The sequence below is a fragment of the Aspergillus nidulans genome, chromosome VII (assembly GCF_000011425.1).
Source record: "Aspergillus nidulans FGSC A4 chromosome VII".
NCBI classification, from domain to species: Eukaryota; Fungi; Ascomycota; class Eurotiomycetes; order Eurotiales; family Aspergillaceae; genus Aspergillus; species Aspergillus nidulans.
In genome coordinates, this window is record NC_066263.1 from 992,252 (window position 1) to 1,008,448 (window position 16,197).

A 16,197-nucleotide genomic window follows, 5' to 3' on the forward strand; every position below is an offset into this window, starting at 1 on the left:
ACGGTAGCTTGGAGGATGGGTGGAGAAAACGGATGAAATGAAGCGGAGAGGATGCGGGACACTAAGTACCGAGGCTAAAGAGAATGAGGTCATTGCGCGGCTTTCATACAACAGCGTACATTCTAGAGCTAGACCTATACTCTGTTGCGAGGATTTACAAGTATCCAAGATCATTCAGGCCCAGCCTGACTCCTAACCCTTCTCAAAACTCAAATTCCTTCCGGAATATATTGACATCCATTCCCGCTTCCACCAAATCGGCCAGGTCTCGTCGACCCATTTGGCTAAATACCCGTCGCAACGTGTCGTAAAGGTTGGTACTTTGGTTTGCAGTAATCATGCGGTTGAGTTCGGCCTCGTTGATGCGACCATCATTGCCGCCTACAATCTCCCTAGCTCGTTCCTTTCCTTCCTCCTCGACCACACGATGCATGGACAAGGCTCCCAGAAGATGTTGCGCTGCTTCCGGGTAACAACCAATATTGATACACGATACGCCTAGGTTGTAGCGCGCTCGGACAAAGTTAGGATTGATGTTCAGAGCTTGTTCGTAGGCCTCAATAGCTTCTTCTGATCGACCAGAGTTGGCGAGCGTAGCTCCCAGGCGGTTCCAAAGGAGATGAAGTTGCTCCCTCTGGTTCGTGGTTCCGGATTCAGTGCTCGCCAATGCTGTCGTAAAGCAGTCCACGGCCTTCTCGTACTCTTCTGCGCAATAGAAGAGGACGCCCAGACCAACCTGAACATCAGGATCCATTTGCGCTCCCGACGGCGACAATTGAGCCGCCTGTATGAAAAGATCGGTAACACGTTCATGAAGAATCTGGCGGTCAGTGAATCCTAGGTCGGCGTCCGAGGATAGATCATCTCGACTAATGATCTGAGGATATTTAACGGAAAGCCAGCGCTCGAGGGTACGGTAAGCTGTTGAGTCGTACCCTTCGTTCGTGTATGACACAGCAAGCCCCATGAGGGCGTCAAGATTGTTCGGATCCACCTTGAGAGCTTGCTCCAGTGCCCGAATAGCAGGGAGTTCCTTCTCATTTTGAGCCTGGGCAGTACCCAGCATAGTCCAAGCCTTCACATGCTGAGGGTCTTTCTGCACCGCCGCCTCAAAAGCCAGAGCTGCCAGGGACAGATTGCCGCCTTCTTGCATAATCTTCATACCCTCCTCAAAGGGGTTAGCGATGTCGCGGAAGACATTCTCCTGCTCGAACGAGTAATCACCCAATCGAGGCTCCCTGAACCGAGTATTCAGATTGTCGAACCCATCCCATTCGGCCATATCACCCATATGGAGATTATCATCAATATTGTACTCAGAATCCTCCGCCAATTTTCTATTTGTTGCCGTCTCAGCTTGGACTCTTTCCCATACGCGCTCAAAATGACTGAGGTCTTCGGTGCTACTGGTGGTGGGGACTGACCTGTCAAGATCATTCAACTCCGCCTCTATGGCTGCATTGGCCTCGTCATCCAGCTTCCCCTGATCTGCCGTCTCGATCTCTTTGAACTGAGCTTCCCAGTTCTCATCGTCGAGCTCAATCATCCGCCCCTTTCCTTTATCCTGCGTTGAAGCCTCAGCCGGCTGCTGGTGTTGCATGCCCATGGGTCCGAATCCAGGCTGCATCATCCCCATCCCTCCGTATCCCATATACCCCATGCCCATAGATCGCTGGTAACCACCCATCATTGGTGACTGGCCGGCGGTAACTGGGCTAGCCGATTGCGGAACGCTCATGGTGCTCTGCTGCTGAAAGCGGGCAAACTCGGCCGGAGTGAACCCCGATCCGTTGTTCATCATGGGACCCTTTGGCCCGGCAAAGGCAGCCTCCATGCGGGCTTGTTCTCCAGGGTCAAACTCCGCAGCCCACCCCGGCGAACCCGTTCGCGGCGTTGTGTGCATCTGCTCTAGTTGCTGTCTCACTTGCTCCATCTCCATCCTCATATGCTGCTGCGGGCCGCCGGGGAGTTGAGCTGATTGCTGAGCGAACTCGTCCATCATCTAAATACCATATTATTAAGCAGCTATCCAAGAACGAATTAGTAGTAGAGCGCATCTACCTGGTCGTGACCCCCCATCATTCCCTGCGAGCGCATACCCTCTTGCATTCCAGGGGCACGCCCGACAAGCCGGTCACGCTGGAGGGACTTGTCATCTTGTACGTGTTTCGTAAACTGCGTGAGGGGGTTTCCCGCGGTGGAACACTCAGCGCCACCAAGAAATGACATCTTGTAGAAAGCCGCAACGACAGTTGCGGGAAGAAGGTAAGTTCAAAGAGCGATATCAAGGAGAGTTCCTAGGGATATAAAGGGCGTCGGACATAAGGATAGGGATGACTGATGAGAAAGTCGGAGCTAGACAGCCTCCAAATGCTCTGAAACGTGGGGTTCGGCGCTGCTTTTGAGCCGATCGGGAGGAGCAAAAACTGCCGAGGCTCCCCGAGAGTCACGTGGAATATTATTAGACACACACTGTAGTACGGAGGTGGCAACGACAGATGGTGTATTCCTAAGTCTCTTCAATGATATGCATGGATATATAGTACAGTATATGCGCTAAGTTACATAGAATCAATACAGACGAAGAGGTATAATCATCCCAATCCCAATGCCAAGCTCATACAGCAACAGGAAAACCCCCTTGGGCCGACTTTGTTTTGCTATAATCAATCTTGAGCCGTCGTCCGTAAGGCCTCCTCTGCGCGAGCTTCTCATGCGCAACCATCGCGCTTTGGATATCTAGAAACTCAGCATGAATGTAACCACGGAGCGCCCCTGACTGGCGGTCTACCGTCACCCGTACATCAGTAAGACCGTCTAGATCCTTGACGAGATCGTTGAGGTCACGGTCGGTCATCTCGAATGGCACATTGCCAATATAAAGTGTGTTGGTGGGTTTTTTGTTCTTGAAGCTATTTGTTATGTTGGTTTGTGCATAGTACAGGGTCACACGGCGCCCCTCAAATATTCGCATATGCATTGCATCGATTGCCCGTCTTGCCGCCGCGTTACTGCTAAATTGCACATAGCCGTATCTGCAAGAATATCACGCCGTTAGCCACGCCAATCCCATATAACAATCCAATATCATGAATCAATTCAACACTCACCCTTTGCTAATGCCCCGGCTGTCGTAAATGATATTCACTCCTTCCACGACCCCATACTTCGCCATCTGCTTTTTAAGGTCTTCCGCCGTCACGTCGTAAAAGAGGTTTCCAATGAATACTGTTTGCTTAGGTTCGTATTGCAATCGCCTCAGCATATCTAACTTCTCGCCGTGGGTCATTTGTTTCTTTTCAGCGGCCGCCCACGCTTCTTGAGCGGCTGCCTCGCGGATCTGAGATATATCAAAATCAAGATCGGGGTCCTGCTCATCGACTGTTGTGCTCTTCGTCAATGATTCTGAAAGACTTAACTTGGCAGCTAAGCCTTGATTGAGCGTCTGCGCTTTCTCCGCCCCCGGCGCATTCGACGATGCCCGTGGAACGCCACTTGTGGCCCCAGTCGGTGCCGTATTTGCAATAATCGTGCCCGAAGGACGCCCTTCTCGCACCTTTTCTGCCCCGGCCTCATACTCGGGCGCTGTTGGTACACCACTCGTATTTCTAGTGGAATCTGAACTTTTGAGGTTTAGATTCTTGCAAGTTCCTCCATCCTCTTGCTTGGTCTCTTTCGTCGAAACGGCTCTGGCTGTCGCAGCGCCCGTAGTACCACTACTTAATTCCAGCTCATTTTTCAGGTCCCCTTTCATAACATCCTTTTCGACTGCCTCAGCATAATTCTCAACTGGTGGTGATAAGTCTAGCGCATTATCCGCGGTGGCTGTTGCCGTGGTCGTATCCGAATTCGTTGCTGTACTTGCCGCGGGGGCATCCTTCGAGCCCAGCGGGCTTTTAGCATCCCCCAGTGACCGTCTGCTCTGCGTTATCGGCCGGCGGACAACCACAGGTAAGTGTGTGTGGGGTAATGCTGTCAATCTTGATCGGGTTATTGGAGAGGGTGAAGCCAGAAGGCGACAAGCGGCGCGGCGAAGAGTGTACCTAGGTAGATTACAAGTAAGTACAACGTTGTTGAACAGACTTGGGAACAGAGAATAGCGCACATTTCCAGTCTCTTTGATCAAGACATCAACTGATTTCAACTTTCCATGTACGGCCATTTCGACCGCAAGAATGGAAAAAAGTTAATGGCGACGGACCACCGAAGACAAGTCACGTGCTGATAACGATAGCGCTCGGCGGATCTGGATGTTTGCTGGGAGCCTTAGGCTGACGCTGATTTAGACTGACCTCAAGTGAGCTGGCTACAAATGACAAAAACGTATATATATATAATATATTTGTGTGTGTATTTGAAGATATACTGATTCTTTAATGTACACGCAAGGCTTATCACATGTCAGTCGGTGCTATAGCTTTTCAAGCCACCCGCCACCACCCGGCACATCAATCTTGTATCCCGTCATAACCATTAGATACGCTTCAGGAGCGGAGATGCAGAGCATATTCATACAAAACCCAAAGGTTCCCAGGAACCTAGGGTAGACAAGGATGAGAAAATTTCACCAACAGCATAGATATCTACTTGATATGTGTGGCACAGTCAGTCCCCATTTGGTAAATTGTAAAAAGGAAGTACACTAAAAGAAATGGTACCGTCTTGAGCCGCATATTTTATATGCAGATAAAGCTGACTTTTCATGTCTTCGTAATACGCAACTCGATATAATCGTCAACAGCAACGAAACAGGTGAGGTCATTGACCATAGAGTGGCCCGGTGTTCATGTTAGGCCATCGTTCTCGTACCCGTTGTTAGGAAACAAATTTGTTGTCCGAGGTACAGTCCGGATTCTCTCCGTAGGGTTACTCTGTGTCGCCGGCAGTTGTGAGGGGGATAATGGACCGGAGTTTTGTTGAATATCCATAGGGGTCCACCATGTGGCTGACGTGTCAAGCGTCCCACCTTGGATATAATTGTCCCAAGCATCCTAGAGAAATTAGTCCCGCGTGCTAATGACAGTTTAAAGTCAATGGAGGAGATTACCCAGTCGAGATTCACCTGCATATCAGGCATCTGTCCGAACATGTTATTGAAAATAGAGGAAGCACCCGGATTCGTCTCTGGCCCTCCAAATCCCCCTAGGGTTGGCAATGGGGGTTCTGAAGGCTTCAATGACACATCATTAAACGTTGCGCTTTGGCCAATAGGCGTCATTCCGCTACTGAGCAATCCCAAAGTCATCGCGGCACTTTGCTTCTCGTCTTGAGGCTCAAACGCGGGCGTGACGGGCGTCCCTTCAAGATTCTGCCGCTGCTGAAGGCCATTAAGCATCACACCGAGGACACCGCTGGCTTTCCAAGCATCCATGGTCTCGTCTCGGAGTTCATCCCAGATTTCTTTGCTTCGCTGCACAGCCGCCATCATCTCTTCCCGCCTATCTCTTCCCCAGGCATAGGTATCGGAAGATGCCCTGGAAGCACTGGGTAGATTGTAACCATGGTAAAGATCAAGACAGATAATCGTTGCAGCTTGCAAGAAATCGCTAGAGCTGAGCGTAGTTACTCGGTTCTGCCGGCTGCGTAATCGACCTGTCGGTCGTGTTTCCACATGGAGCATCGACTGATAACGTAATAATTCCAAGGCTGAATCAATACAAGTTCTACGCGAATGTATGAACCGAGGATTTTCGCGAGCCCGAAGAATGTATTTACGATGAAGCAAGCATTGCGCTCGGTGGTAAACACTCATCACCTACAAGCCGTCAGAATGGATGGAAGTCTCAACTGGCTAGCAAACTCACAGAAAATCGAGACATAATAAGGCCCAGGGGATCTAACGAAGACTCCTCGAAGGGGCGCACAAGCAGATGATCCGGTATCATATCCCGTGCTCGGCGTAGTTCTGAATCCATCTCTATGACCTTGTCATATGGCGTGTTCTGTAAGGAGGAGGTCTGCTCAATGGCCTGGCCCAGAACGTTCGCTAATCGCGACTTCGTGATAAGGTAGGAGAGTGGTGTGGGTTCGTTGGGAGGTCGTGATGGGGGTAATTCCTTGCAGTTTTCATCGAAATCATCATCATAGAGGTTGCGCGGAAGTTCGGTATCACTATCGGCCATACGAATCATACTAGGTAGCCCAACTTGGCAGGAAAAAAGCAGATCCGCTTGCCTGACAAATGACCATACCCTACGGCGCATTTCGCCCTGGAAAGGTGTGATGTTCGGGAATGCCTTTGAGTCTCTGTGGTATCCCATTCTCATAGCCAGTCGAACAATGACACCGTTAAGGACCCAAACCGAGACGTCTGCTTCCTTTGTCTGACAAAAGTCACCATGGAGGTGGAAAGCTAAGCACTCAATGAGGTATGGGTAGGGTTTTGTGTAATCGGCAAGTGTAAGACACATTGCTACAAGGTTTCGAAATGTGCCAGCCATATCCAATGATTTGCCCCTAAATTCAGGAGGTTCATCGCCTTCACGATAATACGACAGCATGGCGAGCCGCATCATGGCGAAGAGCATTCCGATCCAGACAATGCAGGTCTGGGAGGGGTCCTCCCAGTGTTTATTATACTAGAAAAGATTCAGCAACAATGCCGATTCTCACATGGTTGGGCCATACTTACCTGAGCCTGAAAGGTAGGGCCATGAAGAAAGTCTTGACACCTTGTTAGCATTTAGTGTGAAAAATACAAAATAATTTAGATACTTACGAGTCGCAGGGTCATAACAGTTGAAATACCGCGCTATGAGCATATCCGTTGTGTATTTCGAAGGAAATGAAGACATGATTTCGGCTCTGCTAGTCGCTTTCATGGCCCCAAAGAGCAGTGTAGAGCCAGGAACGTCGGTGGGAAGTTTGGTTGCCTTCAGCTTCTCCGCTTGCTCTTCATATTGTTTCTTATGCGTGTTGAAATAATTCTTGACCTCCGATATCTAGAAAGAAGAATGAATACAATAATACCCAATGCTTAACAGGCGATGACCTACCTCACTGAGGACTGACGCCCAATGTGCATCACTGATATAGTATGACTTGTTGTTATCCATTTTCATGATGCCGAATGACTTGGTCACTTGTTCAGTCTCACTTTCCTCTTGGTTAGGCCCCTCGTCTTCAATTTCCAAGTCATGGACATGCTGAGCGGACCCTGTGCTACTACTTGTTCCCGATATAGCAGCCATGGCGGCTGCGGGACCCTCTGATTGCGACCCGTTGGTCATCAATGATAGTACCAAGCCCTCCAGGCGGTCGATTCTGTTCTGCATGTCATCTGGAGAGGTTGAAGCAGCCTGGTTCGCCGAGTTCTTCTTTCGAGAATTTGTTTGAGCGTATGTGCAGGAATGAGCGTCGCCGCGTTTGACACAATTCTCACAGGGGTGCGCACGGTTGCACTTCAGCCTATTGACCGTTAGATATATACTGGCGAAAGAGACTAGGAGAGATTTGTACATACTTTCGATGCCGACAAGGGCCGCATGAGAGAGGTACTCGGTTTCGCTTTCGAACGATTCTGTACTGGCCTTCCGGGGAAGGGCCATTGCTAGAAGAGGTTGTAGACGGTGGAGTTGGGCTCATTTTGACGCTAACAATGCCGGGATCAAGATAGATTTTAGAACGGCAGCACAAGAGACGAGAAGATTTAGGAATAACCGACGACACAGATGGCGTCCAACCAGTCACTAAGCCGTGCGGAGTGTCGGTGATTTATGCAACCACTGCTGACTACTAGGAAATGACGGGGAGTTAGAATATCCCTAGGAACCGCCAACCGTCATAGATTCTAAACCTTGATGCAGTTCCAGGGGCAGTTGCACGAGGCTCGACGAGTAGGCGCAACAGTTACCCGGTCACGCCCGCCTGTCAAAATAACCAAGTCCGTGTTCTAGAAGCGGCTATTCTTCAACGTCTCGTGGTTTATCAGTTCACTCGAGCGCTTGTACAGTTGGACCGCGCGAGAAATCGAAATGTACGTAGTGTGTGTGTATTGGCGGGCAGCTGGGGGTTCAGCGCGGGGTGAGAGGCGATGTAGGAGTACTACTCAGCAAAGGTCAAAACGTGAGCCGGAAAGAAGCAGGCGATGCGGCTGATATGGTCTATGATATCAGTTGCTCAATGACTCCCCAGCAATGTTGGACGAGTTAGCGGGGATCGAAGCGTGGCGATGGACGTAGGATGTTTTGCGATCGAGCTCAATAATGCCAAGATCGGTCGCCAGCGATAGGAGGTACAGAGTGCGTAGGTTGACTCTGCCACAACCAGGGGCCACGAAGCACGCGTTATTCCAATGCGCTCTGGTGTTGAATCCGGACGAGCAACACAGTTCGATCGTTGAGGAAGAGAAGGAGGAGCCACCGCAAACGGGATCCTCGAGACTTCCTAACTTGGTTCTGCTTAGTGACAAGTCTGAGAAGGCGTTATCTCCGTTATCACCATGGATCACCAAAGGCGGTCAACACCTGCTCTTCTGGTCGTCTCTGTTTCCCAGACTCTGGCTCGAACTCGGTTTCTGGCGGACGGCCACCACCAGAATGAAGGTGGGAATTGGCTTCTTGAGTGACGTTTTTCGTAGAAAATTCAGAAAACCAGCTATAGTTTCAGTGCCGACACTAGTCTCGCCGTCCAACAAGTACCCTTCACAATGAATCCTCGTAGGCTACCAGAGTTTTCGTCACCATTCCAGATCAACCAAGCGCGAGCCTGGTGGCTGAAAGGCCTTCTGAACCGTCCCGTCATGTTACGGAAGAGTCTGACCCTGGTCGAGACCGCGTCTTTCCATTTGCTAGTCGATTGCAGGAATCGCGTTAGGCTGTGGCTTTGCCCGATCTCTGAGTCACATCTGGTGTCCACTCCAATCAGAATAAACGATGGGGTCTGACCCGGCTTCTCCCTTCTACCAGCAATGGCACAAGGACAGCGTGCAACTTGAAGTTGAGACCGTGGTTCTCAGCTGTCAGACAGAGCTGGAGACTGGAGACCCGTGATCGGTGTGTCGGTGGTCGGTGGTCCACCTGCTGCACTGCACCAAAGCGGAGGTGGGCCACAACCATCTGGGCAATATGCTTCATAATAAAGCCAGCTGCGTTCAAATTGGGAGACTTCTCACTCCTCACTGCTGTTGTCGCAAGATAAGGGAAGTTATAAATAAACTGCGCTGCGACGACGAGCGAAATGCGACATTTTTGTCTGTGCAGTAAGCGAGGCGTGGCACTTGAATTCTAAGCTTCTGTACGAGTCTGCCGACCGTGAAATCGATAATATCTGCATTGATATAGGAGAGTCTGTCTTGGAACTCAATACCAATATTATGCAGCTCACAATCTATCGATCAATGGGGGGTACGTGACGATGTAAATGATCAGAAATCAGGCAATACAAAACTACTATGATCAGCCCTACATTATCTTCTGTTTCTGGCCTTTTCCATTGCAACAATGCATACATAGGTGAGCTTCTTAGCCGCGCATTCTCACGCAGCTTGCTCCCCGTCCAGAGAAGTACACGGTTTATGTATGCTCCCTTCCGGCAGTCATCCTGTCCAATACTTGCGCAGATTATCAGGACTGACTTGGCGAAATCAGGCTGCAACAATGCAACAAACGGCGCGACTGGCCAATCGCCATGATAGTTATACCCAGGAACTACCAACAAAGCATGCATAAACATCCTTGTATCTGTGAATGTGTTTTTACCATGAATAAAGCTACCTCTGTGTGGTGGGGGAAGGAGCAGGCTGGACATATAAGTTTTCTTAAGCAACCACGTCCTGCATCAAATTCTCTCTTCTCTCTCTACGGCTTCCAGCTTTACTGTCTACAGTTTTTAGCGCCATCTAGCTTTAAAGTGATACATATCTCAAACATCGTTCTTCAGCTTCGGAAAACGCTGAGCCACTCGCTTCTCGCTTTATTTTAATTCCCCATCTATCTATCATGTCGAGCGCCGGGGGATCACCCCAACGAGGCAGCCGTGGAAGAGGTAACGACCGCGGTAGAGGACGCGGATTGTTTCATGGTGATCGCGGGCGAGGCCGTGGAGGAGGCCGTGGCTTGTTCAACGATCTACCTCATCGACCAGCACCGGGTGATCCTGGACGGGGAGGCTCCAGGGGCCGCGCTGGTCGTGGTGGCCGCGGTGGTGGTGGAGGCTTGGATCAGGGTCCTCCTATTTACTTGTATGTCTGCCAGGGTACCTCAATTAGGCAAGATTTAGACGCCAAAGACTAACAACTCTATACTATCAGGCCTCCTGACGGTGCCCCGCAACCGAATGTTAAAGTTACTCAAACGGAGAACTCCCAAGCAGCAGCCCTCGTCAAGAAGGAGAAGACTGCAGGGTACCCTGAGCGACCCGGTTATGGCACGCAGGGGCATCCTATCCAGCTCTTTGCCAATTACCTCGAACTGAAATCTAGCGGAAAGAGTCTATTTAGGTACCACATAAATATCGATGGAGGAGGCCGCAAACCCTCGTCCAGGAAAGCAAAGCAGATCATTTGTTTGTTACTTGAGGATCATTTCTCTCCATTCCGTCACAGCATCGTGACCGACTACAGGTCTAATCTGATCTCGCATCTAGAAATCCTGGACCACGAGCAGCCCTCAGTCAAGTACAATGTTACTTACCGTAGCGAGAAGGAAGACGAGCCGCGCGACACATCTGAGACCTACCGTATTACCTGCAAATTCACTGGCCGGCTTGATCCCGCAGACCTTCTCAATTACTTGACTTCTTCCAACGCAGCTAGTATGCTCCAGGAAAAGGCGGAAATCCTGCAGGCACTGAATATAGTCCTCGGCCATCATCCTAAGTCCACTGGCTCTATTGCCTCGGTCGGTACCAACAAGCACTATGCAATTCACGACAACGCTGCGGAAAAATTTGATCTAGGCGCCGGATTGGAAGCTCTTCGGGGGTACTTTGTCAGTGTCAGAGCGGCAACAGCACGTCTACTCGTGAATATTCAGGTCAAATATGTTGCCTGTTACCAGGATGGCCCTCTATATCAGGTCATCCGCGAGTTTCAGTGCGCTAACGGGAGGAACGTTTATGCCTTGAAGAGATTTCTCGGCAGACTCAGAGTCGAGGTCACCCACATTAAAAGGAAGAATAAGAGAGGAGAGTATATTCCAAGGATAAAGACTATCACCAACCTCGCCACCCCCCAGGATGGAACCCAGGATGGAAACAAGTGCAAGGATGCACCAAAGGTCAAGTTCATCGGGGCTGGCCCAAACGACGTTTCGTTTTTTCTTGATGATCCGGAGCAGGGAAAGGGGAGCAAGAAAGCTGGTCCCAAGCCCTCCGGGACCTACATCACTGTTGCCGAGTTTTTTAAAGAATGTGAGTGTTTTCCCGAGACCACGCGTTCTTGAGACTGCTCTAAAGTGTCAAAGACTACAGAATCCAGGTAGACCCCGATATGCCAGTGGTTAACGTCGGAAGTATAGCCAAGCCATCATATCTGCCTGTGGAAGTCTGTGACGTTCTGTCAGGCCAACCAGCAAAGACGAAGCTTTCGTCTAATCAGACACGCCAGATGTTGAACTTTGCAGTGCGAAGCCCAGCGCAAAATGCCCATTCCATTGTCACAAAGGGAACGCAAATATTGGGTCTTCGGGATCCCACCGCTGCCACGCTGGTTTGTCCACCCTTCCTTATTCAAAATAGAATTGCTAATTCGTTCGTCTTGACAGGTGGACTTTGGCATTCAAACCAACCCCAACCTCATCACAGTACCTGGCCGAGTTCTTGCTCCTCCGACTGTATATTACAAAGATGAGAAATCAAAGGACAAAGAGATTGCCCCCATGTCCGGCAGCTGGAACATGAAATCTATCAGATTCTCGACAAGCTCCAATCTTCAGAGCTGGGCCTGTATCCTTATTACCGCTGGGCCTAAGCAACACTTCCAAAGCCCTGATGATCTGGAAGACTGTCTATACCGGTTTACGAAGAAGCTCAGAGAGGTTGGGGTTAACGCAAACCCTCCTGTTTTTAAAGTTCGAGTGCAGGTAACGAAGGAGAACGCTGAGACAGTCATCGACGCAGAAATACGTAAAATCTTGCATCAACATCGGCCGAAGCTTATATTGACAATTCTGCCTTTTAACGACACCGCACTCTACAACTGTATTAAGAGGGCTTGCGATGTTCGCCATGGCGTACGCAATATCAACGTTCTTGCTGAGCAGTTCTGCAAGCGCAATGAGCAATATTTCGCTAATGTCGGCCTAAAATTCAATCTGAAGCTCGGTGGCGTCAATCAAGTCGTACGACCGAGCCAGTTGGGTATAATCGGCGAGGGCAAAACAATGCTTATTGGTATCGATGTTACGCACCCATCTCCTGGTTCTGCTAAAGGCGCGCCCAGTGTCGCCGCCATGGTCGCATCTGTCGATTCTTCTCTCGGCCAGTGGCCCGCCGAGATTCGTATTCAAAAGGAAGCTCGCAAGGAGATGGTCGACGCCCTTGACTCCATGCTTAAAGCACATCTACGCCGCTGGGCAGCTAATCACAAAGCCGCATACCCCGAGAACATTATTGTCTACCGTGATGGAGTCTCAGAAGGCCAGTATGACCACGTAACCGATGAGGAACTGCCCCTCCTCAAGAATGCCTGCAAGAATATCTACCCTGCGCCCGACACAGCAAGGAACCTTCCTCGTTTTTCCATCATCATTGTTGGCAAACGCCATCACACGCGCTTCTACCCAACTCTCCAGGAGGATGCAGATCGCTTCAACAACCCCGTCAACGGCACAGTGGTCGATCGCGGCATCACAGAAGCCCGCAACTGGGACTTTTTCCTTCAGGCCCATACAGCACTTAAGGGAACAGCCCGCCCAGCCCATTATTACACCGTATGGGACGAGATTTTCCTTAGGCAGAAGGTTATTCCTCCTGCCAAAAACGCAGCTGATATGCTCGAGGCCATGACCCATCACATGTGCTATCTCTTCGGTAGGGCAACCAAAGCTGTCAGCATCTGTCCGCCAGCCTACTACGCTGACCTGGTTTGCACGCGTGCCCGTTGCTATTTAAGCAGTGCTTTTGAACCCTCTACACCCTCCGGTAGTGTTATTGGTGCTGAAGATTCAACAGTAAAAGTCGCTAATGACGATGTCCTTATCCATCCTAATGTCCGGGACACGATGTTCTACATCTAGGTTTTCCTGAGCTTGTTCACTCATTTCATTAGCTCTATTTCGGTTATGTTGGTAAGTTGCCGTGCAGGGGACTTGGTCCGTGTATGCTTTTCTCAAGCCCTCCTAATGCTTGTATGTGTGCTTGGAAACGTTAGCCGCCAAAATTTGCGGCTTGAGTACTGTCAAAAATAGGTAGATAGAAAGTCCATTGTTACGTCAACTCTGCTAGAACAAACAGCGGCTGGAGTAAATTTCGTTTGTGGCGTCGACATATATTTCAAGCGCCGAGCCCTAAGTGTAGTTTGCCTGTTCCGCATAATACTACTACGATGAGTCGTGAAAGAGAAAAGAAATTCAACTTGCCCGTATATTCCCAGAAATCAATTTTAATGTTATCTTTAGAGAATCATCGTGCAAGATCTTTCACTACAGTTTCACTACTCAAGTACAGTGGAGGGTTCTAATCCGAGCAATTGACGTTAATTACAGGGTATGATGTTCAACTAAACGCGACAACAGGACAAGAAGAACAAAGTACAAAGAATAAAAGAAGTGAAAAAGGTAGTCTTGCGTAAAGACTTGAAATAGAACCTGGGAAATAGAACAGAATAGTACAGGAGAAAGAAACACAAGCCGCCGGAAACATAGGTAGACCGCCACCAACTAAGAAGTAGAAGAGAAGGAACAAAATGAAATCACTGATAATCATAGATCCATGCAGGCATTGACCAAGTAAGTAGCCGTTAGTATCATTCAAGGTTCACTGTACCGGTACGTCATGGTTTTTTTTTTTTCCCATCGCGTCGAGCTGGTTCTACTCCTCGTCCTCGAATCCCCAGCTCCGCTGGTTGACATTCTTCAATACCCGACGCTGAGGAGGACGCGATTCCTTGCTTGGCTCAGGGGACTTATCAAAGTGCCACGAAGACTCCAATGCCTTAGCAGCCTTGACTCTATCGCCTGTGGGCTTCTTGTTCTCGTGGCTTACAGTGGCCTCCGGGTCATCCCAGTGGCTCTCAAAATCCTTCTTGCGGTTCGGTCCGTTTTGGACAACTGAGAGGGGACGCTCCTTGCTGGCTTGCTGCTTGGCGCTTCCCTCGGCCTCGAGGTCTTCTGCCTCAGCGTACAGAGTGTCCTTGTAAAGGCCTAGGCCCTTGTTGCCGTATGACCGGATAATGCGCTTGTTGCCTTGCTCTTCACCATCCGCGATTTGGAAATGAGTCTCGGCGTCACGCCGGGGTTGTACGACGCGAGGCCTAGCTGGGGGTGTGTCCTGCTCAGGTTCGTCGTCGCTCCAGCCGAAATGGCGGACTTCTTCACCACGGGGTCCGCGTTTGGCCTTTGGGGGAGTTGAAAAATCTTCAAAGTCCCAGTTCTTGACGTGACGGGAACCAGGCCGCGAGGTAGTTGGCTTAATCTCGCGGCTGCTGTTATCACCACCTAGCTCGAAATGTTCAAATCGCTTGGGGTGCGCGCGGTAAGCGATCTGCTCTGGCTTTTCTCGAGAGGCGGTCTCGTTATCGTCGCCGAAGATGCGAGAGGGAGCGAAGTGCCTACCGGCACCGAGCTTGGGTACGACTGGAGAAGGCTCAACCTCTTCAGGCTCGAAAATGCGCGACGGGGCGAAGTGCTTGCCTGCGCCGACCTTTGGTGCGATGGCACGCGCTCTTGAGGGCGTTTCGGGCGCGTCGTCATTTCCCTCATCACCTACAAACAACTCTTTATAGTCACGAGGTGGAGGCTGCGCAGAAGCAGGGGCACGAGGACGGTGTACGGGCTCGCCGCGATCTTTGCAGGGAGAGAGGAGCTCGAATAGCGACTCAGCGGCGTATGGGTCCTTGATGTGTTTTTTACCGGGAGAGCCTTCACGGGCCTCGGGGGCCTCGTGGGCCTCGTCTTTCCCAGTGGATGAAGGCTCAGGTCGAGCTGCTGGGGGAGGTCCATTGTCTGCTGGTGCTGATTCGGAAGCGAATCTGATCAGGCGAGTCTGCTTATCCGCGTCACGAACGGGCCAGTTACGAGAGCGGTTCCCAATGACCTCGACCTGTTTTAGCAGGGAGGCCTGGTCCCAGTAGATTCTGATGCTTTGGATCTCATTATTGGCGTTGAATCGGACGATATGGATCTGCAGGAACGATCAGCTGTATTAGCACGTAGCCTAGAGTCGGAGAATTTGGTAATGGGAGAGCGCCCACCGTGGGGAATTTTGCGACGCGATCAAACAGGAACGTCTCATCCAGGTTAGGAAGATAGGCTCCACCTCCTGTAAGGAACTGCAGAGAAGTCTCAATGTCCAGGCACAATGCGTTGGAGCCTTGTACAGTGTCAAGGACAGTCTGGGAATTGATTTTGAGTTCTTGCTGCCTGGAGAGATGCTTGATCACTCTATCGGCGCCATTGATCTCGGTGGTGGAGGTGATATAGATCAGGGAAACATCGGACGCCAGGGAAGCCGAGTTAGGGGAAGCAAGGAACTTCTGATACACGTCCTTCAACGACATGGCGATACTGGGAAATGGATTATGAAGAGAATAGCACCCGGAAGAAACGTAAATAAACGAGGAAAACGGAGTGAATGTTTGGTTACGCAAGAAGCGAACCACGGATGACCGTCAACACGAGTGATCCAGTACAGCGCGGTTATTATGGCAGAGGCGAAGTGAAGAAACAGAAGCCTTGATCTGTTGTCTCTGTTTGATTAAATGTCAATAGTGAGACGCCGTGAAAAGGAAGGTTCAAGGAAACCCCAGTTCTACAACAGTCCAACCCAAGAACCACAACAGAGGGCACCGCACGGTATTTCGGCTGCTCTGGCCTCTTAGCAATGCCACAACCAGGGTCAATCGCAATAATAACTGCTCCAAATTACCGAGGATGGTAATTCACCAAGGGTTCCTTGATAATTACCCAAATAATGGCCAAGGGAGCCAGGACTGGGGATTCCACATGCGCCGAACGCACCAGTGTTTCACCACCACGCCCGCCCCGAGGCCGCGTCTCTCAGGCAACTGCGTTAGATTGAGAATGACCATAATATTAAAAT

The 16,197-nt window shown here is 50.3% G+C and overlaps 5 protein-coding genes across 5 annotated transcripts, besides 1 other annotated feature; 1 reads left to right on the forward strand and 4 right to left on the reverse strand.

Moving 5' to 3' along the window:
• Positions 1-16,197: part of a sequence feature (contig 1.24 227..43525(1)) that runs on past both edges of the window.
• ANIA_10215 (uncharacterized protein) lies at positions 203-2,229 on the reverse strand (the record flags this gene model as incomplete). The annotated part of the gene is made up of 2 exons (XM_654028.2): positions 203-2,002; positions 2,062-2,229. The coding sequence occupies 2 exons, from the start codon at positions 2,227-2,229 to the stop codon at positions 203-205; spliced, it is 1,968 nt and encodes a 655-aa protein (XP_659120.2).
• ANIA_01517 (nucleic acid-binding protein) lies at positions 2,618-4,169 on the reverse strand (the record flags this gene model as incomplete). Its single annotated transcript, XM_050612790.1, has 3 exons — positions 4,106-4,169; positions 3,111-4,043; positions 2,618-3,035 (listed from the first exon to the last, which is right to left on the reverse strand). Coding segments are annotated over exons 1-3 (1,353 nt in total). The 5' UTR covers positions 4,108-4,169.
• On the reverse strand, positions 4,353-8,379 carry ANIA_01518 (Zn(II)2Cys6 transcription factor). The gene is made up of 9 exons (XM_050612791.1): positions 7,796-8,379; positions 7,463-7,731; positions 6,996-7,407; positions 6,719-6,941; positions 6,632-6,663; positions 5,805-6,578; positions 5,048-5,755; positions 4,642-4,991; positions 4,353-4,583 (listed from the first exon to the last, which is right to left on the reverse strand). The coding sequence occupies exons 2-8, from the start codon at positions 7,582-7,584 to the stop codon at positions 4,785-4,787; spliced, it is 2,478 nt and encodes an 825-aa protein (XP_050468669.1). The 5' UTR covers positions 7,585-7,731; positions 7,796-8,379; the 3' UTR covers positions 4,353-4,583; positions 4,642-4,784.
• Positions 9,939-13,382, forward strand: ANIA_01519 (protein rsdA; the record flags this gene model as incomplete). Its single annotated transcript, XM_654031.2, has 4 exons — positions 9,939-10,180; positions 10,250-11,349; positions 11,403-11,647; positions 11,703-13,382. The coding sequence occupies 4 exons, from the start codon at positions 9,939-9,941 to the stop codon at positions 13,173-13,175; spliced, it is 3,060 nt and encodes a 1,019-aa protein (XP_659123.1). The 3' UTR covers positions 13,176-13,382.
• Positions 13,641-15,655, reverse strand: ANIA_01520 (uncharacterized protein; the record flags this gene model as incomplete). Its single annotated transcript, XM_654032.2, has 2 exons — positions 13,641-15,279; positions 15,350-15,655. 2 exons carry the CDS (start codon positions 15,653-15,655, stop codon positions 13,969-13,971), a joined length of 1,617 nt encoding a protein of 538 aa, XP_659124.1. The 3' UTR covers positions 13,641-13,968.